Source organism: Acartia tonsa, chromosome 3 (genome assembly GCF_053477335.1).
Source record: "Acartia tonsa isolate MP-2025a chromosome 3, ASM5347733v1, whole genome shotgun sequence".
Classification (NCBI taxonomy): Eukaryota; Metazoa; Arthropoda; class Copepoda; order Calanoida; family Acartiidae; genus Acartia; species Acartia tonsa.
The window spans coordinates 36211990-36239893 of NC_137262.1; the positions used below are offsets into that span (position 1 = coordinate 36211990).

General features: G+C 29.4%; 1 protein-coding gene across 1 annotated transcript in view; it reads right to left on the reverse strand.

Moving 5' to 3' along the window:
• Positions 1-21643, reverse strand: part of LOC145314860 (uncharacterized) — a 107046-nt gene extending 85403 nt beyond the window's left edge. Inside the window, exons 1-2 of the mRNA XM_080154940.1 lie at positions 21597-21643; positions 3693-3768 (exon numbers count right to left, since the gene is read on the reverse strand). Of these exons, the coding sequence (XP_080011066.1) occupies positions 3693-3695 (3 nt within the window). The 5' untranslated portion in view covers positions 3696-3768; positions 21597-21643. The remainder of the gene's footprint in view (positions 1-3692; positions 3769-21596) is intronic.
• Between the last annotated feature and the right edge of the window lie 6261 nt (positions 21644-27904).

The following is a 27904-nucleotide window of genomic DNA, read 5'->3' on the forward strand; positions in this document are numbered from 1 at the left end:
AAATCATAACACAATTTTCATGATAAAATATTCAGGTTTCTACTTCACATTTAAAAAAATATACTGATCAATAAAATGTTCAAAATTTTACGTTGTACTAATTGAAAAAATATGTTGTAATTCTTATTTTAAAGTTACATTTTTATCCCTGACAAAATCATAGACGACTTTTAAAGGCATCTTATCTAAACTTTTTGAAGAAAAACTTAAAAACGTTAATTAAGTATGAAAACTATTTTCTTCGATTTTTCTGAAGTTATTATCGCATTCTATGGGTTTTTTATTATCATTTACTTATATCGAAAGTGCCAAACATTTTACCCCAACTTATTCATTTAATAAAAAACGAAGCGTGTATAAGACAAAATTACTTTCTACTGATACATCTCTTTAAATTGATATATAGCCCAGGAGTTTCATTAACCTTACATAGATAAAAAGAAATAATATAGACTTGGAATTCCTAACTCTTTGACTAGCCTTATTAATTTATAAATTATGCCTGTTTGCTAATGATACAAAGTTTGACAGAAAAATCAAGTTTTTAATAATATTGATTTTTTAAATTTTTTTTCTTAAAATATAAGAATAGAATAACTGAAAGGAAAGTTACAATATAACAATGTACTTTTATATATCTAGAATAAAGAAAATTTATTTTGCACTTTGCAGTTAGAGACTAACCTATCCCACGTCTCTGGGAACATCAAGACAAAAGATCAACACATATAGAAAGTCATTTGAGAAATTTAAATTCAGTTAATTTCAAGGATTTTTTCCAGCTACAATAATTAGCTGTTATTAACCCATTAGTGCCGAGCGCCACTTTTATGGGCCGATCGAGCTGTAAGTTTCAGGGAAGCTTTATAATGGTCAAAACGGAATTCGTATTTTTTTGTTTTGCTCTAGTGGCGTGCACAGGAAAGTTGCAAAAAAACCCGGTTCGGCTTGGCCATAAATACCAACCAGGCATTAACACCCGTTTTTGGTGCTTTCCCCCAGTTTTAAAACCCGGTTGACCTGTATAAACCCGGTTATTTTGACCAAAAATCGAAAAATGTAATTTTTGAACGCCAAAAGTGAGATGAACACTTTTTAGAACTTTGATACGATCCGTAATTGAAAACTACACAACCTCATGTAATCTAAAGAGCTACAAGTATAATACGAAGCGATTTATTTCAAATTTAGTGTTTCGGCTATAGGTGCCGCCGTTTTCGGGTAAAAAAACCCGTTGCTCGAAGTTTTAAAAGACACACACTACAAAAAAAGAACATATAAAATTTGGGTGTTACATATCAGAAAACGAGCATAAAACTATTGGGTGACACCTATAGAGATTACTAGGGTTATTAGGGTGGCTCAAACCCTTACTAATGACGTAAACTGTTATTTTTATTGGTTGAAAAGTTAAAACCGGGTAATAAAAACCGAAACCGAGCCGGGTTTTAAAATTTTCGGGTATTTATGGCCTGGCCGAACCGGGTCATAATAGGGCGTAAAAAAACGATAAAAAAATCATATAAAAAATTATAATTTGAATAAAACGAATTCACAAATAGATGTACTTGTCAATAAACATTAGATTTCACAAAAAAAATCAGCGACTTTACTATAAAAACAAAAAAGTTAGAAGGGGTATTTTGAATTTTCATGATTTTCAAATTTTGTTGAGCTATACCAGCAAACGGAAGTAAGCTAAACTGCCTGCTCCAGGGGGAAATGAAAGTCAGGGTAGTAGAGGGGGGATTCATTCTGAGAATGATGCAATTATGAAGCCGGAAACCGTTTTTTTTCCATTTTTCGGAACCGGGTTTTGATGCCCGGTTCGGCACTAATGGGTGTAAATGCGGCTGCTTTCTGACTGGGAGTTGTCGGTTTTGAGTTTGTTACACAACTCGTCATACCAGAGACGATAAAAGTGGTACCTACTATTGCTATGGCTAACAAGTGACACAAATAGTAATACAAGTACAACTTATTACCATGCACAGTTATTAATTTTAGACTAAAGTGGTAGAATCGAAAGATTGGTCTGTTGGATGGTACCTAACCTAATATCCTATATTGAACGTAAGAGTGTTCAATTCCATTTCAAGCGGTTGGTTTTCTAGATGATTTACATAATATCGTAGAAGAATCCCTTTGTAAATCAGCTGTTATTAACAACATTAGTTTATTTTTAGAACAGCCTTATGTTGATATTTTATGAGCAAAATTATTTGATTTATTCAAACCCTTTACCTAATACCTCCATTGGTCCAACGCCTAAAATTGGATTTCCAACTCGTAAAGTTCAGGCTATTCAGTACAAAAGAGAGAAGAGAGAGAAAAAAAAACATTTGGTTGCATTTGATTATAGAGATTTGGTATGAAAATGTTGGCATTCAACGATGAATCAGCCACATTTATAGTACTATCCATCAGGGAATGAGGGGATAGTTAAGCTTGACAAAATTGTGAGAATATTCGCTAGATTAGAAACGGTTCTTAGCCAAAATTGAAAAATCACGTTCAGAATCTTTTTATGACAATTTTCCTCGATTATTAAAATAAAAAATAATAAAGTTAAAACCAGTTTTGCTAGCCCAAGTTTTAAGTCATTATAGGTCATCTAGGGCAAATTCTATTTACTATAGATTAAAAATACATAGGTCACTTGCATATTTTTGCATTAAGTTTGAAAACTACCTGGTAAAAATCCTTTCAAACATATAAAATATAAAAATATTTTGATAAAAATTAGAATATTTTTCAGCCATATAATTTATCCCCTTATCTCTGATTATAGTAGAATCAAACATGCACTGTTGGACTTAAATTAAATGGATAAAATGCATATAAAATAAAGAAACAGAGAAGTTATTTGGAAAATGAATTATTAGTAAAGATTCATGTGGAGCAAGGCTATTGTGGTTGAGGTTCATTTAAATAAAGCCTGACAGTAATACAGTAAGGAACAGTTAGGAGGGAAAATGCATTGTTATTAAAACAGGCACAGTTTTCAGCAATAACAAGCAATAACACAATAAGGACTTCAAGACAAAGATCCTACATTCAAATTGTCTTTTGTTTAAGGAAATATGCTATTCAACTTTTTTTTAACAACAACTATCTTACTTTCTATAAATAAAAATTCATTTATGACTTTTTTCTGTCTTTTTTCCTTTTGTGTTTGAGAAATTTTTTTAAATCAGAAAAAGGTTTTTGACAATTTTTTATGAATGGCTTTTTGCATATAAAAAAATTGTATTGTATTTTAAATTTATTCATATTTTTTGGTTTGAAAAAAGGTGGTATTTTATTTGTTTAAATTTTCGTGTTAAATCAATCATTTGTTGTAAAAAAAGTATTAATTTACACTTTTAGTCATCGTAGTTAGATATTTAATTTCATTTAGTTTTCTTGCATTTTATGGAACTACTTAAAGTTCTAAAGATTTTTTCTCTGAAGCTTAAGATCTGAATAACTACTGAACCAATTGGGTTCTCTATTTTGGGTAAGGTTTACAAACCTTCTTTTGATAGCTTTAGGCTGTATGAGTTTCACATATTAGTCTTGGTGCTGTTTTAGCTTTTTTCTGGACTCTCTTTGCCCCTTCAAATAAAAAAATGCTGTAGCCGCTAGTTTAAATATTGAGTGAGAGAAACTAAAAAAGAACATTCGTTGCGTGACACAAGGATAAAACTCACCATTTTCTAGCTCGCTAAGTTGGAGAGAAATCCTCTGTGATCATTGTTCCCATTCGGAACTATACAATATTCACATCTGAAAATAAAAACATTTATTAATTAAGAGCCACAGTAGTAATAAATAGATGGATTTAAAGGGATAAGACAACGGGCGATAAATTCATACAAAATCCCCTATGAGTAGTGATTACCCTTATGTAGATTAAAAATATTGGTTGGAAAATTTGGACATATATTTGGAATAAAAGTATTTTATAAGTTTTAATAACCAACGTATAAGATATTTGGTACCAGTGTAATTTAGAGTCATTGTCCCCTACTTTCCGGAATGTAAGAATTAAAATATAGCAATGAGGAAGGGGCAATAATCCCCCCCAATCCCCCCAAAAAGTATTTACTTTGTATGCCATTTCTAAGGTTAAAATCTTTGATATTGAACTTTAATTGGATTTTACAATGTAACATCTAAACATTAATGAAATGTATATAATTGTCCTCGTTTTATTTTATCAAACTGGCCAAAAGCTATATGGATTTTATTACTTTATTCTAATTCGCCTACGTAAATACTTTTCTAAAAGCATATATGGCTATTTTACTATCCCAAGAAAAGATCTTCATAGCCCAGGGCTAGTTGTCTATATGTAAATATGTCTGAAGAAAACATTATCTAAATCAATGCCTTTTCCCTTTTGTTTCTATATAGAAGAAGGATTAAGAATTGTTTATTGAAAAATCGATTATATTAAAATGCAAAATAATGAGTACTGTTTTCACCTACTACTAAAATAAATATCAATTTATCCATCAATTTAGGAGATCTTAAATAACAAATACGTTTAAACATATAAAGTAAAATTCAAACCAGAAAAAACTTCTGACTTGGGAGCTTAGGATAAAACAATGGACGATAAAGATGACAAACAAAATTACCACTACTCTAAGTTAAAATTATTGCCAGGTAATTTTGGTTAATGGTAGCTATGACCCAACCAATCAAGATTTAATAAAAGTACCCAAACTATTTAACCAGACAAATGGGAGCACGTGTGTAAAAAAATTTGGTTACCAGTATAATGTACAGTTTAATATCTATACTACTTTGCATATTTTTATTGTTCACCAACTAGCCTTTTATGCATTAATGATAAGAAATTCAAATACTAACAAACATCTAATTACTTTTCAGGATATATATCCTTTTCTTTTCTGAACACTAGAACGACGACACGGCAGTGCGCCGTGAAGAAGGTGATTTTAAATATGGTAGTGTGAAGGTCTGCTCGTGATTCTCAATATACATTACACACCATAGAATAATAGTAGAATATCACTACTGATGATTGTTAATATACATTACGCACAATAGAATAATAGTAGGATATCATTACTTATGATTGTCATTATACATTACACACCATAGAATAATAGTAGAATATCACTGCTCATGATTATTAATATACATTATACACCATAGAATAATAGTAGAATATCACTGCTTGTAATTGTCAATATACATTATACACCATAGAATAATAGTAGAATATCACTGTTCATGATTGTCAATATATATTACACACCATAGAATAATAGTAGATTATCACTGTTTATGATTGTCAATATACATCAAACACCATAGAATAATAGTAGAATATCCCTGCTCATGATTGTTAATATACATTAAACACCATAGAATAATAGTAGAATATCACTGCTTATGATTGTCAATATACATTACAATATACATATCACTGCTTATGATTGTCAATATACATTACACACCATAGAATAATAGTAGAATATCACTGCTCACTGATTGTCAATATACATTACACAACATAGAATAATAGTAGAATATCACTACTCATGATTGTTAATATACATTACACACCATAGAATAATAATAGAATATCACTACTCATGATTGTTAATATACATTACACACCATAGAATAATAGTAGAATATCACTGCTCGTGATTGTCAATATACATTACGCACATAGAATAATAGTAGAATAGGACTGCTTATGATTGTAAAAATACATTACATACCATAGAATAATAGTAGAATTGCTTTTCATTTTCTTTGGGGAGGGGGGGGGGAGCATGGATTATCTTTGAAGTTTTACCATGTAAAATTTATTGAAGGCAAACAAATGTCTTCGTTATGAAAGGTACCTAACTAATGATGTATGTTAAAAACAGAAGATTACCTTCCACATAAGGGAAAAGTGTCCCTAGATAAAACATGAATTAAATTGTTGGTTCATAAAAACCACATCAAAAGAATAACCTTTTAAAAAGCAAAAAGTGTGTTTTCTAAGACAAAAACGATAAACCTATAGTTGATTATTCATTGACATTTTTATTATTAAAAAGTATTGGTGGAAAAGATTGGACAGTGCTATTTTGCACAACTGAAGAAACTTTTATTTCTAAGCCCTAAAAGTTTATAGGCAAACTAATGGGATATCGTGTTAAAAAAACTTTGAGTATTAGTATAATTTAAAATCAAAACATCACCTTCCTCCCTGTTTAAAACACCATATAAATATAAAAGTGCCATAACACATAGGGAATCATATTCATGGCTTTTTTCTCTTTTTGAATAACTTATTCAAAATTTGATTGGCCTTGGCCGATTATGGTGGCAGGGGGGGGGGGGGGGGGGCAAGATCAGAGAAAGAAGGATAAAGGAAGGAAGAGGATTTCTTATTAGTAGCGAAGCTACTCAATAATTTCCTTGTCCTTCATCAGACATTTCGTAAATATATGGTCTTTAAGGACTGCTATTCAAAATTTTTTTTATTAAAGATTTTTTAATAGTTTTGTATTCTATAGTTCTATGATAACTTGTAGGTGATTTTAGTATTTTATCCAATTATCATTGAGATTGGCTACCCATGGATTTTGTCATCCTTGTGATTATGATTATTATTATTAACCTTAAATAGAGTTATCTTTCAATTTACATTTTTGGAATACATCTTTGGTTAAAAGCAGGGATATAAAGGGATACGACAATGGTCGATAAATTAATGTACATCCCCAATGATGATACATAAATTAACCTTTCTTTAAGTTAAAATTATTAGATGAAACTTTTGGAAACTCAACTAAATTAAACACCTAATTAAAATTGTATAAAAGTTGTTGCGCTAACAAATAAGAAAACGTTATTATACAACTGTGAGGACTAGTGTAATAAACAGTTTAGATAAACATTTCACTGGTTAGAAGCCTTATTTTTTTAGTTATGCTGCTTTTCACAAGTAAGGCAACTCCGTTTATTTATACGAAAGTAAAAATTAGGCAATTTTTTGAAGTGGAATTGAAGTAAAAGAATAGAAGGGGCATGGTTAGATAACTGTATGTCCACGAGGTAATTGTTGGTAATAGTGTCGGAAATATTAACATAGCCAAGTCGGAACATTTATTAATGTGGGTTGAGAAATTGACATTTTTGCGTGATTTTTTATTAAAGTGTTTTGTTTGCTTCAATTGCTTTATAACGAAAACCACTTAAACAAATGTGTCTGAAGGAATTAAAAGTAAAGATCATAAACGTCAACTGGCAGTAAATTTACTCAATTTTATTAAGTACCATGTTCCAATCCGCTTTTGAAAAGAGGGATAATATTTTATTTGAATCTTTTCTTATTATCTAAGTATAACAATTTACTATTCTTTTTATAAAAAAAAGATTTGTTATTTTTTGGTAGATTCCCTCATATCGCATTTTGACCACAAATAATTTTTTTTGGAGAAAAAATATATTTTATGCTTGCCTGTAAGTTAGATTAGGTATAGTAAGGTAAAAACAGACCCGCAGGGATAGTACTCCGTTAAGATTGGGCCAAAATAAATTTTTCAATCTCGTTTACAATCCTTATTTCCCCATGAATCCTATCTCAAATTCAATTAGACTTTGGGAATTTAAAATTGACTCTCAGATGTAAATTGAAGATGAATTCTGTGTGAGTGTGGAGGGGGGGGGGGAGGGAGGGGTATGTGTGAGATAGCATGTCTGTGTATAGGTGTGTGTGTGTGTGTTTGATTCTCATTTTGATTGGTAGAGTTTTAGTAAAACTAAAGAAAATGTTATTATTTAGCAATATAAAAAGTAGACAGGTTTTAATCTATTAAGGTCTCAATACCACTAAACCGATTTATTAATCCATTTCAGGAAAGCTTGATAAATTACAATTATATGTTTTATCTATTTTATCTCATCCATTAAAAACAGACAAATATGAAAAGATTGTATCCTTTTATAAAAGTAACAGGATTTGTATCTATCTGTCTGTACCTAAAGATCTCGCTAACTGCTGAACCAATAAGGCTATCCTTTACAATTTAGCTTCTGAGAAGGTTTATAACTATTTTGAGAAAGGGCACCACCAACAACCCAAAAGAAATCTTATTAGAAAAAAAATTAACCTTCCCCCTCCAACAAGAAAAATAATTTTTCTTTATGAGTGGGGAAGGGGGTCAGTTAACCCCCCCCCCTTCCATCCCTCCACCCTCAAGTGCCCCTAGAGGACTCTAGGATTGTATCCGCAATTTTTCTTCAGTCTAACATGAAGTTTTGAGTTTTTGTATAAATATATTGATTGACAGTATATTGAATACACAGATACCGCGCATATGCCGGATTAAACATTTATGGATAAAACATATTTTAAAATTTATTTATCTTCTTATTCTTAAAAACAAACATATATTTTGCTCCTTTTTGGAAGGAGTAATTTTTTTCTAGAGGTGATTACCGTTGGAAAAATGGTGGTACCCTCCCATTATAATAGTAATAAACCTTCCCTGGACTAGGAGAATCTTCACTGTCAAGGAGAAATACAACGGTTAAGCGGTTGGCGAGACCCTTCGGTACATACATACAAACAAACACACAGCCTTCTTTTAAGGATTTTGTATTTGTAAAATTAAATATTATAGTATTAATTTGGAATTTTTTTTGCAAGAACAAAACTGTATATCCAATATTATTAGAATAAATAACGCGCGAATGCGTATACACAAAATCTTCATTGAGTTACATCCAAAATCAAATGTTTAGTTTTATATGGATTTAATGTAACCTTTTTCAGTTAGGTTTTTAAAACAAGTTTTATAGTTAAAAGCTAATACAAGTTTACATTTAGCCCCTTCTTTGATATCGTCATGAACAAGATGGTTTTTCACTAATTTATACAAATTCAACTTTCAACTGTTATTAAATACATTAAAATTAAGACATAAATTTGACTTAAATACATAGAGGCTCTTTATTCGAAGAAGAGGGAATGAAAAGAACAAACACCATCCAAAAATTTAAATTTTGTTATAAAGAAGATTCTCAAAATGAACAAAAATTAATTAGAATGTAAGTAATAATGCTTAATGTTTTTAAAAACTAAAATTTATGTCAACAAAATTGAGCTGGGTCTAACAGGCCTTCTCTTTTTGACATTTATGGTTGAAGACATATTAAATTATTTTCAAGTTCAAAACAATTTGGTAGAATCACCCATACATGTATATTGCACCACATTATATCCCTCATTTTTATTAGTAAAGCTACAATTTAAGTAGCATTGTATGTAATGTCTTTCTGTAAATACATATATTATATATATATATTACTGTATAGCTTTCTTTTGCTTGACTATATATTATCATAAAAAGGAACGTATATTCATAAAAATGTAATTATCCATGTTTCGTTTTTGTTTACAGTAAAAGAAGTCATAGTTGAAATATTATCAAGATGCTGTTTAATGACATAATAACTAAAGTCTTATTTTAATCAAAACGTTACAGAGGATGGGTGAGGGGGTTTGGTTGTTTCAATGGATATTTGAGGGACATTACTAACAATTTTCATGTTGCTACGAACTATGAAGATTAGACATGGCTTTAAATGAGAGTATGAGAAAAAAAGTATAAGAGATACATAGATAGATCAATGGTAGACAAATTAATCTTTTCATTATATATAAAAGCCAATCATAAAAATTTTATGTATTTATTATATCAACTTTAGAATGTATTCATTTTGTCATCTATGAAAAATATCGTATAGCATCGTATTATAGACAATTTTACACGGATATTAAAATTAAAATCATGAAATTAATACCAGTTTTGATAGCCACAAAGTCTATATTAAAATCTTTATAATTGACCTCGACATAATTTTGACAGTATTTATCTCTTCTTATTTTCCAGATAAGGAAAGAAAGAAATTTAATAAACCATGAAGACATATAAAAAATTTACAAATCAAACCGAAGATAAAAACAAGAATGCAAACATCCATGAAAGAGAAGATAATAGAAAGAACAGAATAAAATAATTTTTTATGTATGTTGATTAAGATATCTAAAACGGATTGGCGGAGAGGTTTTCTCAGGGAGTAAGGGAGGGGACAATGGATCGAATATTCAATTTTTAGGAGTCTCAGACTTTGGGGACTGGCTTAAAGGGAACATGCAAGAATTTAGCAGTTTCTAACCAATCTTGGGGACCAATTATGAATGACGTCACGCAAAATCATGCATAATCTCGGGGCAAACTAGCGCGTCAACAAAAAGATAAACAATAACAAGCAGACAGAATATTTTGATTTTGAAAATTATTTTGTAAATTGAATCATTACATTTTTTATATCTAATTCTTGTTTAATGTTAATTCATTCCGATTAGTGCGTTGTAGAAAGAAATTATATTAAGATTATTAGTTATTATGAGCAAAGCCTTCCTATAATTAGGTCCCGCACATTTGTACGTCCGTAACGGTTAGCTCTTTTCGTTACTTTAGACATGTTTCTTATTGATTTAATGTAAAGGCAAAAGTTTTTTGTCTTTAGCTTAATATTTCTGTAATTAATGATCCGATTAATTTCAAAAGAAGGTGTATCAACTTTTTTTTATAGCTAGCCGGTTCTTTTAGTAAGTAATAGATGTAAATTTTTTCATAGAATTCAGATATGCAATCGGTTTTTTTGTAGACCTCTTATTTTTTAAGTAATTTAAGTTTTTTTAAAAAAATAATTAAGTCGGTTTTAAGGTACTAAAACGCAACAAAATAAAAGAAGAAAATGGCCAGTAAGAACAAAAATAGTAAGATCTTTAATTTGTAACCTTACTTTTAAAATTCTGTTGAGTAATTATTGAAAAAATCTATTTTTCTAACCTCGGTTTAATAAAAACTTTAGACTTAAATATTTTCTCAAACAGACATAAAAAACATGGGTTCATATATACCTTTAGAATCAGAAAAATATTACAAATCCATTGTAAGCAAAATTGAAAAAAAGTAAAAAAATATAAAAATATAAAAATGGCCAATTGTATTTTTTGTTCTGGCAACACTATCGTCTTCCCTTTTTTACCCCCTCTTTACCCCCTCTATACCCCCTTCCCATTTTTATACTCAATTGAAGAGTTAAGACGTTGCCTGTACAATATAATATGATATTTTCATATAATTCCTTTTATTGTAGTTTATATACTATATTGTAAACTTTTTTTTTCAATTTTGCTTACAATGGATTTGTAATATTTTTCTGATTCTAAAGGTATATATGAACCCATATTTTTTTACTTGTGAAATGATAAAATTGAGTTCAAAGTTTTTATTCTCGTGGGTTTAAAAAAATCGATTTTTTCAATAATTACCTGACAGAATTGAAAAAGTAAGGTGTCAAATTAAAGATCTTACTATTTTTGTTCATACTGGCCATTTTCTTTCTTTTTTTTGTTGCATTTTAGTACCTTAAAATCGACTTAATTTTTTTTTTTTTTAAACTTAAATTACTTAAAAAATAAGAGGTCTACAAAAAAACCGATTGCATATCTGAATTCTATGAAAAATTTTACATCTACTACTTACTAAAAGGACCGGCTAGCTATAAAAAAAAAAGTTGATACAACTTCTTTTAGAGAAAATTCACGAAGTCCTGAGTTGTTCAAGGTTTGTTTATCATTAAAATCTCAAGATGGTGTTATTTTATTTTTCTGTCCTGGATGCTAGGAGCGCAGCTACCAGTTATCCTAAGATATGTTACTTAAACCTTAAGATCTTTAAAATCAAGATGTACTTATGTTCTCAACTATTTTATTTATGTAGTATGAAATTTTGACGCAAGGTATCTCATTTTTATTTCGTTAAATGAAATAACTTGAGTTAAAAGTTCTGTAGGAAGGTAATTGTTTTAGTAAGTTTTCTAATATAATTATTTAAAGGCTTTTTCATGTCTGAGCTTTTTAATAAATACAATAAAAAAATTTGGGTAAAAGATGTTGTAAAAGTAAAATGGTATGTTTCCTTAATTTTCCGAAGTTTAAATAATAACAATTATGGAAATGAATTGTAAACAAGGGTTCTGATCTCTAGAATCAAAGGCTTGTAGTAAAGCATCAGTTTAAGGATGGTGCATTTCGAATTAAAAATAATTCAAAAAGTCAAAAATTTCCACTAAAGGTTGCTATATTGCAAATACTTGTTTTATCTGGAAATATCTGGGTTCTCAACCTCAAAGGGTCACAACTATAAAATTGAATTAACTGCCCATTGTCCCCTCCCTTACTCCCTGGGTTTTCTAGACTAGCTGAGTAATTGTCCTATGCAGTTTAAGCAAAGAACTCAAGGGATAAGACAATAGATGATAAATTGTTGTTCATTATAAAATTAAATTTATGTTGATTACATTCGGACACAGCTTGTTTGAACCAACCAATCAATATTTTATAAAAGTACTCAAAGTTTTCAAGCTAACGTATAAAGAGAAGGAAATTATTGTTACCGTATTAATTTTCATTCTAATGACTCCCCTCATAATTGGTAAATAGAAAGTAAACTTTTTTTGAAGGAAAAAGTTTTGGTAAAACTTATATTCTAAAATTTAAAGAAAGTTTTTATTATTCTGAAATCTAAATTGTTGGCTACTTTTTATGGCTATTTTTGCGTTTCCCCTTTCCTCTTAGTATACAGAGCCTCTAGGATTGTCAGGTACTAAGCCGTTTGTTATCCCATATACTAAAGTAACTGGGTACCTGTCTGTCTGTCCATTTTAATAATTAAACAATGACTCAATGAAAGCAAAGACGAAAATTGGAGGCTTTAATGCAATTATACAATGATATCGTAAAATATTAAAATATAAAAATTGTTAGACACACAACCATTTAAAGATATTAAGAAACACACACAAACCTCCAATAATTTTATTTGATTTATCTTTTATAAAAAAAGGTATCTGAACAAAACAAACGCCTTTTTTTATATAAAAAGTTATTTTTTAATGCCTTGTATTTTATTTTTGGTCTTGACATCCCAAAATCTGACATCTCTAACAACTTTGGAGATAAGGAACAGATAAGACAGGATAATTTAATACAAGGTTATAAACTAATAGTTTTGTTAGTAAATGATAATAAGTTGATTTCGACTTTATGGAATTTTATAAAAAGTGGGTATTGCTGACCTGTAATATAAATGTAAATACGATTGGGTTGCACAAACTTCCTGTGTTCAATATTTTTCACCAATAATTCAAAAATAAAAAGTTTATCATGTATAATTTGTAAAATATTTTCTTTTCCCTTAAGATCATACACAGGATATAATGTTATTCTGAGCATTATACTTATTAAAAATGTTTCATATTCTTCAACTTTCACCTTATCGTATACCAATCTTGAGCAAAACATTCAAAGATAAGAGAATGATAAAGATCGATTTTGGAAGAAGTTAAAAGATCCTTTCTTAACCATACAACCTTTAGTAAAACATTAAGATTCTAGTTTAAAATCACTTTGACTCTGCTGTGATTATTCTAAAGTTATTTGACTTTAGGACCAAGCCAAAGGGCGTTAACTTAGATATTTTAGTTCCTATATCAAGATATGTGTTACAATGTGGAATTGAGACAAACTTTATAAAAAATATAGTCTATTATTTTTTATAAAAATTGTGTACATTGAATAAAGAAATAAGGTTTTAGTTCCTTTATTAAGACCTCAATAAAAATCAAATTGGTTAGTTTTTGGCTTTTATTCTGCCCTCCCATTCCCAATTAAATGCGAAGCCTCTAGATGCTAGGGAAACCGTCTCTTATAAAATTGTTAAATGATATACTGTTTGATTTTTAGAACAGTTGCGACTATCCTTATTATGAATTACCTATTCTTTATTTTATATATAGTTTATTTGGTATTTTCACAAAACATTTCAATTGCGAAACCAGGTATCTTAAAATATAAGTCAATGGGCGCTAGATTTATGTACAATGCATGCCCCATGATGATAAACAAAATTACTAAATATAGATAATTTTATTGAAGCAAAAGTTATGACTCCTAAGGTTTATCAAAAGTTTTACATCGATCGAATGAGACATTGACATTGTATTTGTAAACTTTCGATATTAGTATATTTGACAGTCTAATGTCCCCTCCATTTAAAGCTAATTTTTGTGATATTTCTAAGCTTATAGAATGTCAGCATAAAGTTTAGCTAAGTTTTGCAATCATAAATAAAATCGTTTTGAAAGAACACTAAATTATTACTAAAAAGGAATTCAATGTGTTTTCATCTTTTTTTATGCATTTAATTTAACAATAAAAGTAAGATTCTATCAAAAATATTGGAGGTATAAAATTTAAATTTTGGTCCCACCTTGACTGTAAAGATAGAATAAAAAATCTATTTACAGCTTTTCCTATTTTTTTAGTATATTTGTCGATTATGGCTTCGAAACCGATTATCATCCACTAGATTAGAACCTGTAGCAGCCATACTGAGAAATCATGTATAGCATCGTAAAAAGAGCAAAGTTTCTATAAAAAAAACTGGTTTTAATCTTATAATTTTTCATTTTAAAGCCAACTACCACTAAATTTACTGACACAACTTATTGTAGAGTTGCTAAACTCGCAAAATAAAAATTTTGCAATATTTTTTGTGTTAGTGAGCACTTAACTTTAAAAATTAAAAAAAGGTAATTTTGTTGTAAAGCCATTATATCTTTAAACAGATTTATATAATTAGATTGAAATAAACCATCATAATTTTTTAGGGCCACTCACTGTACACATAATCTTAAAATGGAAAACTTGATTCCCAATAAATTTAATGTAAATTATAACAAAGTATATAGATTATATAAGGGGATGTTTTGACAGTGGAAAATTTTCGTCAATCAAGGTTGCTAACATGGAGCTCATTTATTGTTCAGTTTGTTAAGAGAAAAAGGGGATTGGGTAGGGAGGGTGGGTATATCATTTTAGCCTGCTGCTAGTTACACTTTGTGAGAGAACATGAAAGTCTGTTGAAAAATCAAAGCATTAATAAATCGATCATATCGATTACAAAATGATTTAGTTATACAGCTCTTTGATTGAAAATATATTTTTTATCTTAAATTGGCCTGTATTTTTTTTTCAATTATTCTATGTTTATTATAAATCTATTCACTAAAAAAGCTTCTCGCTAATTACAGTATCTTTTCATTAGCTCAGAAAAAAGGGTAATTTTCTTGAGATAAAGTAATTTTGCAAAAATAGGAAATTATTTTTTTTTCCTCAGCAATTAAGTATAAATATATATTGTATAGTACTTCCTTTTAATTAAAAGGATTTTGGATTAATTACGTTATATTTCGTTTTGAGAACTATATTATTAGAACAGCTGCTCTATAATCTGAGTATGACCGACCTACCAACCATCAATCATCTTTAATGTAAAATCTTTTTTTGTGATAGATTTTAACATTTTAAAATATAAAATGCTTGTTTTCAATATCGTATACTTGTTCACTTGTTCGTATACAAATTACTCGATCATGAAAAGAATTCGAAGTAGTAGGTTTCGTCGTATTTTCACAGTAGCTTTTCTCCTATTAATAGCTCCTGCTGGGGGCTCTAATCATGGTGGGCCTATTTCTTAACCCTGCTTGGCAATCACCAACATTTATCTAACCTAACCTAAAATAACCTATCAAAAGCTACTATGAAAATACGATGAAACCCGCTATTTCGTTTTCTTTCTATGATCCAAATTACTTAGTATTTTAATTAATTTTGTAATGGATATATTGTAAATGATAACTTGATAAAAAATACTTTTTTCATCATAACAAAAAACTCCATGTAAGACACAAATACTTTTGTTTTTATCTTAAGTAATATCTAGAAGAGGGGTATTTCACCATTAAGCAACTCTAAAAAGTTAAGTTTTTGTGGTGTGGCATTTTTTTAAAACTTAAAAGCTAATAAAACTGAATAAATATTAGCTCAGAAAGGAAAATATTTAAACATTATTATTAGTGTAGTTACTCTACAATATTCGCTTCCTTTTTCTCCTTTATTACTTCAGGGTTTTTTTGTCTTTCTTTTTAAAATTTTCTTATTCTTTTCACATCTGACATATAAATCTTTCAATTGACCTATTATTCTACTTAAAATTTCTAATAGTTTCGCTACTATTCAATATAATCGTCGCCATTTCATAGTCAAAGAAAAAACCGAATGGTTATGCTTTTGCTTCGCCACAGCCCATCAACTACGAGTGATGCATTATTCCTAGGGCCGGCCCAGGCTATTTAGTTTTAGTTTAGGTGCGCATTGCAAGTTTAAAATTTAAGAATGTACTAAAATAGCCTAATATTTATTCAATTGTAGAACAAAATATTTGGTTAGGCCAATTAAAAGACAAACAAGGAAAAAAATAGTCTTATATACGAGGTAAACTCACAAACAAAATATTCTATTTATGTATTTCTATCTTTAATTCTGGTTTAATTTATTCTTTGTATCATTGAATCAGGGGAATGTATAAAATTTTATAGAGAAAGCCTGAACAAAAATAATTCTATAATTTGTTTTCGCGTCTGCGGTCAACTTGCTTTTTAAAAACTAGGCGATAAGTTTGAATTATATATATTATTTACTCAAATTAATCAATCTTTTAGATTTACTTGACTGTAATCAATAACAAACTCTTTAAAAATAATTTTCTAAAATGGCCAAAAATTGAACTAGCATTACTTTTCCATAATGGCTTCTAAACCGATTAATATCTGTTGGATTAGGAATACTGAAAACTCATGTATAGTATCGTATTATACTTATGCTGTATCCAATAAACGTCGCTAGTTTTAATCCTTACTTCACCTTTCATGTTGCATTTAATAACATGAAGCGATTATTTTAATCTAACTTTTAACATTTTTTCTTTGAGCTTTATGTGGTCTTAATGAGATTGTTTCCTTATGTAATTAATCAAAGCTGCACCTTTTGCCTCTAGAAATTTCTTTCAAGGAGGAAATATAAGACAACGAGTAAAAAAGGGAATGTTATGGGATAAGGCAATGTTTGACAAATTGATTCAATAAAATTATTGATGGAAAAGTTTGGACACTGCTCGTTTGTACAAACCCTTTCAAGAATCAAAAAGATAACGAATTAGTGAACGTGTTTTTATATAACTTTGGAACCAGGTCAATCCAAGTCCAATGTCCCCAATGATAGTTAAATAAGTTAGGCATTCTAAGTTGAAAACTAAATGGAAGAAAACTATATTTTTTGTAACTTGTGTTACATAAAATTTATAAAATTGCCCTTCCAATACACTTGAATTATATAATAGAACGTTATATTGAAAGGAAAAAATCCAATATCAGCACAGCCTTTTTTCTATGGTAGAAACTATTTCCTAGGTCCTTGTAGACTAGCAAGTTTCAGTACAATAGGAGAAAACATAAAGGTGTAATCATACTGTAATATTAAAATATTAAATGACAAGAAAACCACCTTAAATGTGAATCTAAGCGAGTTTGACCTTTGTTATTACCCGGCTTATACATTCTCTCTCCTTCTTTCTTTCTCTCTTTTTCTTTTCTTGCTCACTCTCTCTCTCTCTCTCTCACTCTCTCTCTCTCTCTCTCTCTCTCTCTCTCTCTCTCTCTCTCTCTCTCTCTCTCTCTCTCTCTCTCTCTCTCTCTCTCTATATCTCTATCTCTCTATCTCTCTCTCTTTTCTTTCTCACTCCCTTCTATATCTCCTGTTAGGTTGTCTTTTTCATTAATGTTTAACTTTTCTACTGCCTTCTTTAAAAAAATTTTTAAATTCTTTTGTATCACACTCTTATCTTTTTTCGATATTAACTTTTATCATTTGATAGTTTCAACTTATCTTTCTTATTTTCAATTTCTTTTCTAAATTTTTCCAATAACTAAATAATAAATGTAGATAAACTAGAGGAACATTCCCTTCAGTATACCAACAGTCTCAAAATGTAGGAAAAATATAACCTAGTCGTTGGTCTTAAAGTATAGAAATTTTTGGTAAGAAAGAGCAGTTCTTCTTCAATACATCTACATAATAACCTTTCAATAAATTTCTTTTAGTATGTGAAAATTGTATTACCGAAAAATATTGTCGCTTGTAGTATGGAAAACAATCGTATGTGACTAAATGTTAATGAAAATTAATAGCCTAAACCCTCAAAATAGTAATACACTTATTAGTTCATTGTTTTTTCTCCTTGTATTCGTTTCTTTCCACAAAGTTGTACAGTTTGGTTAAACGATTTTTAAATGTCAGCCAAGTTTCATAAAAGCTAAATGTGCACTTTATTAATAAGTAGTGATAATTCAATTCCGTATATTAATACTAGCGGCTGTAATCACAGCATCTAGGGGCTTTGTATTCAAATGGATATAGAATGGGCAGAAAAAAACCTACGACAATCCAAAAGATTAAATCTAAAAATATCATTTCAGTAGAAAATAATATTTTAAGTTTTTGACAAAACCTTGACTACTTTAAATTATAGGTTAAACTCAAGTGTATCAACATGGCAATAAATATAGAAAGTCTGATACTCAATCCCTTGATTGGACCTATAAGAAGACAAAAAATAACAAAACGACCAGATTACTGATTAGAAAGGACTCTTATTGGTTTCATCCATATGAAAATTCAGTAAGAAACTTATCTTTGCTTTAGGAAATTATAATATTCAAAACCTTTATCACTCGTTTTATGAGATCAATCAACTTTTTGTGTCTGATTGGCCATCTACGATAATAGGTTTATTATAGAGACGATAACCAATATTTTTAAATGAAATAAGATAAATTGCGAAAGTGATTCATGTGCAGAATTGAAGACACACCATAGTATTCACATTAACATTTGTGTTAGTTTGTAGTAGTGCACCTACTCTATAACTACGGTATGTTCGTTAGTCGGTCAATTGACCGTCTAATCAATGTAACATCATGTTTACTTTCTGTCATGTGTAGGTAGATCTTTATTTATAGGGATGATAACATTTGAAAAATTGAAGCCCGCAAATTAATGGCTATCCAAAGTTAATCATATAAACGAAAACTTTTTAGATAAACATATTTTATTCCTTTTCTTAAATTCCTATATATTTTCTATTACCCTATCACTGAACTGTGTTTATTTGAATGCATGTAGATAGAAGTAGCGTATGTCCTATGTCATCCAAGCATTAATTACATGCATACGCATACATTTACATAGATATAAGGATATGCAAGAATAGCTATTTAAAGTATCGTATTATAGACACCTTTCCGCGGAGAGTAATATAAAAGATATAAAAATGATTCAGTTAGGTATTGATTTTATTACTTTTTTTATCATTAATAAAAAATTGTCACTGTTTTTTTTTTCAATTTGACTCATTACCGGTTCAATCCAGGGATAATAATCGGTTTCGCAGCCCTACTGATATAAGTGTTCCTACTAGAAAAATATACTGAAACCAATACGAAAAGATTAATCTAAGAAAATATTAACATAAAATGTATTGTTTAATAGAAAAGGATAATTATAAAAAGAGCCAATTAGTGAGGGAAATGGACACTTTCTTAAAAGTCTCCCATCTTTTTTACTGAGGTTTTGTTTCCTTTTATGCTTGGTTTGTACTCGTATTCTACATTCTATCTGATTATTCATAAAGCAAATTGATAACAGTGTTGCGAATACATTACTGCCAATGGTTTAGAGCAAAATTTAGTAAACAGTAGGTCTATATTGTTTAGATAACTATAGGATAAAAGTAAAAAAGCTAACTTTGCACAGCCAGTCTTAGATAACAGCATAATGTTTCAAAAACATCGAATTAAAAAACATGCTTATATTTTCGCAATTGATTACAAGTATGGTTAATTACTTTGGTTTTTAAAGTGTTGAAAGACCTTGACTTATTGGTAGTTTTGTATGACTATACATTTGATCATATCAAATCTTATTCATATAACATAATATAGGACTTTGATAGTTATGAGCCTATTCAAACCGAATATGTGACAATTTTCATGATTTCTAACAACCTTATACTATTATACTAAGTAGTAAGTTTTTTGTCTAAAGCTAAAGATCTTGGCTGTACTTTACTATAGGCAATAAGCATATTCCCCACCATGTCATAGTAGTACCTACTGCTGCTATGTCTTAAATGTGACGACTACTATGCAAGACATGTGACAATTATGGAAGTATTATAGAAATCTGACAACAGATAATACTTATTCTCGTACTCATTCGAATCCGGTGGATAGGAACCGGTTCTCATACATACGAAAAAACTATGTCTAGCATCGTATTATATCCAGCTTTCTACGAATAAAGATATATCTTTATGTACATATACAGCATGACCCTCGAAAAAGTATTTTTAAGCATCTGCAGCCCTTATTTCTCAATGAATTATTAAAAAATGCATATGTCCTTGTTCTTCATAGTATTCCACGTAAGTAGATATAAAAATATTTTTTTTTACCTCCATTAACACCGGAGATTTTTAGAGCTAAAGTTTTGAAAAAGTGACTGAGAAAAAGAATTTTTTTTTGTTTCTCTTATTTTTTGGATGGTTAATTATGTTTTTCTGGCAACTGAATAATGAGACACAAAGAAAAACAAGTTAACTAAATATTTCTTTTTTATTCCACCAAAAAATATCAATTTTTAATGGCAAAAAATACTACTGAATGAATTGATTATTTGCAAATTTTAGGTTATTTATTAACCCTTATTTATAGAAAAGGATTAATTATGACAGTTGCTCCGCCTACTTTTCTGACATCTCAACTATTTAATAGGGGGTAAATTAAGCTTTTTAGACTAAAAAATCATTATGTTTATTTTTATTTTCTTTATAACTTTTTTGTTATTAAAATTAGGATTGTGAAACAAATACAATTTTCCTGCTATATTTATAGAGATTTATTTGGTTTTTTAATCTTAAACAATTTTGCCTAATAAGTAAGTTTTTCAAAATATCATTAAACTAAAAAGACTCAAAAAATATGTGTAAAAAAATGCTTTTTACTCAAAAACTAAATTTTTTATTTCATTTTTGTATAAAGTTTCTGCTAGTAACAAAAATAAAAGGATTTCTAGCTTAATTTTGCTAAAAAAGTCGTTTCATGTTAAAAGTTACTTTTTCCTCAGTCACTTTTTCAAAACTTTAGCACTAAAAATCTCCGGTGTTAATGGAGGTAAAAAAAATATTTTTATATCTACTTACGTGGAATACTATAGAGAACAAGGACATATGCATTTTTTAATAATTCATTGAGAAATAAGGGCTGCAGATGCTTAAAAATACTTTTTCGAGGGTCATGCTGTATATGTACAATCATAAGATTAAAGCTAGTTTTTTTTATATTTTTTATAACTATTATTTTATACTTGAAAGTAAATCAATGTCGTGTAATCAAAGAGCTAGTTGTCTAAGGGATGTATATTATATATAAACATTAAAATATCATAAAAGATACCTTATAAACATTCGCATTTTTTTAACAATCAAATAACAACGTACTTCTTTGTAGAGCAGATTGGCTGTAAACAGTTTGTAACTTACCTTATCCTAAACCATGGCTGTCTGGGATCATAGTTTTCATTTTATCTGAAATTAAAAATACACAATCAATCACACATTTCATTTATCAGACCTAAACAATTTAAAAATAAATCACAATATCATTGCCATCAAAAGCGAAGCTTTTCTACAATTTTAACATGTAAGTATATCGGTTCATTGAATGAACGGAGAATGGTTTAGCTGTGTTTAGTGCCCTAGGAAATTGGGGATAAATGTCACAGCTTTTGGCCTTTCTATTCTATTGACGTCATAGTAGAGGGAAAGAAAAAGGGAAGGGAGAAAAAAAACCTAGAAAAGAGATGGGGTATACTTATAGGGTATTTCCTGACGTCACTAGAATAGGTAGGCCAAATGCAGTGACATCTATCCTAATTTGGCTGGAGCACAAAAGACATTAATATTTATAAAACAATTTTACATTTTTTTGCTTATTTAATGGCTAATTACAGTTGGTTTAAGTTCAACAAGATTCCTACAAATAAACTTTAACATTCTACAGTTTGTGCTTTTTAACCACATTAAAACCCATTTGTACTTAAAAACAAGAATGACTAAATCCATGATCAGTAGAGAAGCTAATATTATATGAAATAGCTTCTAAAACATCAAAAACAGACAAACGAACAGGATAAAATTAAGACTAGTAATTGTGTTTTACAATCTTTACACAAAAATTTAGGCTTTTATCTTTAATATTATCAGAAAAAGATAATGACTGATAAATTTACATGCGTGATGATACACAAAATTAAACCATCTGTAGATTACAATTAAGTGGTTCAAACGTGTGAACACTCAATTTGATGAATCAACCAATCAGAATTCCATAAAAGGTTCCAAAGTTGTTAAGCAATCGATTGAGAAAACGTTATTATAAAATTTAGGGACTAGTGTAATAACCAGCCCAATGTCCCTTTCCTCCCTGATAATAAGTGACCTAAAGACTGATAGACAGACCAACATTTGCAATCATACTGTAGACCCAGCATAGTAAGTATGCCTTACAAATGGTCTATTGTAAATTAAACAAAAAAGGTTGTATTTGTTTACGTTTTAAGTTGAGAAAAGTATTTTATAGGCACTTTAGTACTTGAGAACAGCAGTATGGTCCACGAGCAAATTATTGTTTACAACTTGGCTCATCAAAAAACCTTACTGTCAGCCGTGAGTCCGTGTAAGCAATCCAATAAGACCCAATAACAGTCGCCCAGCTTACTAAACCATCTCAATTAAACCACAGCAACAAAATTTAAAATCAACCAACTTTAGCCTCATCCACCGCCAGCCGTATAACCCCAAGCTTCACTCAGCCACTACTTCTAGCCGCAGACATCTTCAACAGCGGAATTTCTCAGGCCGATGTTATGATTAGGGATGTACATCAATTTCCAATCCATTGTCTTATCATTTAAGATCACTGGTGAAAACAAAACATAAATCAAACCTATAAAAAAAACACTGCCTTGCAGCTCAGGGATAAGACAAGGGCCGATCATTGAAGTATATCCCCAATAATGAAAGACAAAATTACCCCTTCTGTAGATTAAAATTACTGGTTGAAACATTTGGACACCAAAATTAATGACATAACCAATCAAATTCAATAATAAAAGTCCCCAAAGTTGGCAAGCTAACGAAGGAGAAAACGTTATTATAAAATTTTGGGGACTAGTGTAAAAAACAGCCCAACGTCCCCTTACATCTACTATTAAATAGCTCTCCGTTCTTGGCTCTTACTGAACAAGCATGAGCAAATAAATGTTAATAGATCCCGCAAACAAACATTGTAAATGATTCTAGATTTGAACTTCTTGCAATACAACCAAAAAACATGTTTTAATCTTTTCATATAGCTTTTAATAGTTTATATTGACTTTCATAGAATTTACTTGTTATTTTGAAGGTTGGTTGCCTTTTTTTGTAGACATAAAAAAATCATCAAAACCAAGACCTAAACCTATAATATAAAACTATGCTAATGATGACACTATGGCTATAGTATTATGTTAATAGGGAAATTATATTGGTACCCAAAGTTTTATCTTTAGTTGGGAACGAAAACTTTGGGTTCAAAATAGCATAACAAAACTGTTTAAATAAAAATTCTTAAGATCAATAGCTTTAAAAAATATTCTCAATTTTGCTGGCACGCTTAGCTTAAGTTTGATCCTTATCTTGGGTGAGTATCAGGGTTTTTATAGTAATTACAGAGTCATGTATCTTTATATAAAAGTAACATGATGTCTGTCTGTCTGTGTTTGTCTGTGTTTGTGTCTGTCTGTCTGTAACAACGGATCTTGCTAGTCGATGGACCGATAGTGTTCTCCTTTCCACTGAAGCTTTTCATATATTCTGGGAAGGTTTAAACCCCTCACCCTCCCCGCAAAAAATATGAATTTACTTTTATTTATATATCTAAAATTTAAAGGGGGGGGGGGGGTCAACTTTAACCTCCTCCACCCTAAATGCCCCTTTAGTCGACATAAACCACTATATTTTCTTTGACAGGATAAAATATAAAACCCCTAATCATTTTAATTTTATAAAATAGAAATATAGATGGTAACCTAAGGGTTTTTTAAAAATCTGTTTTTTAAATATACACAATCAGCTGGGTTATTAAAGAAGCATTATTTAAAAATTTTATTTGCATCTGTAATTGATATAATTATGTGGATAATTAGCTACCTAAATTCTTATTAGGCATCATCAAAAAGGATGACTGGATATAATATCAAGAAAAGGACAGGAACAATTATTCTTTAAGAAAATAACAACATCAAAAATCAATTACTACTTATTAAATCTACTAGGGGCACTTGAGGTTGGGGGGGAGGGGGGTAGTCAAAATTTTGAGAGGGCTTTTTCTCTTGGATGGGGATGTGGTCACCATCCCGAAAATAGTCATAAACCTTCTCAGGACATGTGGAAAGCTACATGTTTCATCTGTTGATATTATAACAACCCAAAAGCTCATTCGTAAAACAATACATATATCATAAATGTTTTTAGGATAGATTTACCTCTCTGGACAAAAAGTTTTAAATGTGCATGGTTTGATGCATAGATTGTTTGTCTAAATTCATTTTCGTATCTTTTTAATGCACTATGGGCTGCGCCCCTTGAATCCAATAGATCTGTATGTAAAAGGGAAGCGATAAAAATAAAGATTTCAATCTGTTAATTAAACCAACTCATATATAAAATAAATCTTCCAAATAACTTGTGTTTGATGTATTTTAAGAGTACGTAAATGACCTAAATGTTTAGAAGCTTTGCTAAAAAGATGAACATAAAGTTATTAGATATTTCCGTTATCTTTGCCAAAGAATGTTATACTCGAAATTCGTGATTTGTTTTTGATATGGTCACTTTTATACCAACAATCAAAGAAAAATAAATACATTCATACAGAACAGTAAATTTTTTATTTAGAACATAAATGGTGTTTTTTATGTACTTTTGTTAGGGCTATTCTTTTCAAGGGAGCTTTTTAAATAAAAAAATATTCAAATTATGAATAGTATATAGCATATTAGCGAAGAGTGAGGGGACATTTGACTATAAATTATACCGTTCTTCAAAGATTTATAAATAAGATATTTTATTTGTGAACTGAAAACCTTTGGGGACAAATATAAAATCTTAATTGTCTTGATAAAACCTTCAGTGTCTAAAGCTTTCCAACAATAATTCCAATTTACAGAAAGGTTAATATTGTTTATCGTATTGAAATAAAGAATAAATCAATATATCGTTTTATACCTTCAGTCACTTCTGATTAATATTTTTTTTTTTTTGCTAGATTCAATGATAGCTTTTGTAAATGGTCATATGGGTATGTTTTTATTGGAATGTAGTCACGGTGAATATCAGCATGGTGATCGTGGCTTTAATTTTCAAACAATGTCATAATAAAGTTGAAAATTATTTATTACTTTGATCGTTATTAATTTATAATTTGGAAACATATTTTCCCCTTTATCAAGATGATTTTCTAATTTAAATCGACAAAAACAAGAAAAACTGGTGTTAGGTTCTAAAAGGTCGAAAATAGACAGAAAAAAAACATTTCCATCTTGGCTTCGAAACCGACTGATGCCCGCTGGTTTTCGTTTATAATGAAAAATCATGTATAGCTTCATAATTCAGACAATTTTCCACGAACATTAAAATAAAAATCATAAAATTAAACCATTTTGTTATTCTAGGCCTTCGGCCTTTCGGGGCTAACAAAAATGGTTTCAATCTTTTATTTTTTTAATTTTAATATCCGTGGAAAGCTGTCTATAATACGATGCAATGAATATCTATTAATATATCAATTTCCCATAACTAAATAAAGTTTTTTTTATATTTTTCAACATTGTAATGAATTATCCTTGATAAAATTTGTTAAAATGATATTTATCCTTTAAAAGATCGTGGTTACATCTTTTTTTACTTTGTGAAAACAAGCCGCTGGAAATTGCATAAGAAATATATGTAACGTTACAATTGCATGACTGACGGATAAACTGAAATTTATTTATATATTGATGCTAAATTATAATAATTAATCACAACTCTCAGCAATTTACTTCTTCTGTAGTAAATAAAATATTAAAAAGGTTTTTTATCTAAAATATGAAACTAATATTTGTTAATTTGAATTTTTATATCCCACAGAGGTTCATACCACCAAAAATATGTAAATGCTAACAAACAAATACAATAATTTAAAAAGTTTATAAGTATAGACCCTATAAAAGTTTTATGTATTTTGCTTCATAACTTAGTTCAAAGAAAGGATAAGTATACCTATCATATAAAGCTATAACACCTTCCTTAAAGGAAACTATGAATTTTAATGCCTATTCTTATGTCGTGTATAAATTGGAGGGGTGTAATGGTAATATTGTTCATGATCAAAGCAGCTTAATTAGGCATCGTTTTAGGCACTTTCGGGTCCCGGACTCATTTTCAGGGATTTGGGATTCGTAATCTGACAAATTATTTTCAAAAATTAGAATCTCTACAAATATTATTAGTCATTTTTAAGTTTTTATTACAGAAAACTTTTTCAGAATATTATAATAAAAATGTAAGTTAGTTTTGTTTGCTTTGAGGGGCCAAAGGCCCAGACTATTAAAACTGGTATTAATTTTATGACTTTTATATTAATATTCTTGGAAAATTGTCTGTAATACGATGCCATATGTAATTTTTCAGTATGGCTGGGAACTGGTTGTAATACAGCGGATATTAATTTGTTATGATGCCATACTAGAAAATACTTTCTTCCAGCACTTGTAATAGCAGTGTTGTATTGTCTTTAGTTATGTCTTTCTCACAATATGAAAAATATGTTATATTGCCATTAAAACTATTCCTACATTCCTGAAAAGAATAAATATACGGGCAATTATTAAGTATATAGAGAGAGGAGTTAGGCACGTATAGTCATATTGTATGTGTATTCATACATAAAGTAGGTATGTAAGTAGATGGGACACTCTGAATCTTTATTGTATGTGTATTCATACATAAAGTAGGTATGTAAGTAGATGGGACACTCTGAATTTTTATTGTATGTGTATTCATACATAAAGTAGGTATGTAAGTAGATGGGACACTCTGAATCTTTATTGTATGTGTATTCATAAATAAAGTAGGTATGTAAGTAGATGGGACACTCTGAATCTTTATTGTTTGTGTATTCATACATAAAGTAGGTATCTAAGTGGATGGGACACTCTGAATCTTTATTGTATGTGTATTCATACATAAAGTAGGTATCTAAGTAGATGGGACACTCTGAATCTTTATTGTATGTGTATTCATACATAAAGTAGGTATGTAAGTAGATGGGACACTCTGAATCTTTATTGTATGTGTATTCATACATAAAGTAGGTATGTAAGTAAATGGTACTCTCTAAATCTTTATTGTATGTGTATTCATACATAAAGTAGGTATGTAAGTAAATGGTACTCTCTGAATCTTTATTTTATGAGTATTCATACATAAAGTAGGTATGTAAGTAGATGGGACACTCTGAATCTTTATTATAAATTAGATTTAAATTAATTTTAATTATAAATTAGATTCAGAATAAGTATATATATATCCAGAGATGTTTGTATACATGGCTATAAACTTTAATAGTTCCCACATTCGTTGGCTAAAATAAATTGAGGACCTTTTTAAGTTTCATCAATATTTAAATCTACACAGATTGGGTATTGTTGTTTATAGTAATATAGCTCCATTGTCTTATCCCTTAGGATAGATACATAACTAGTATT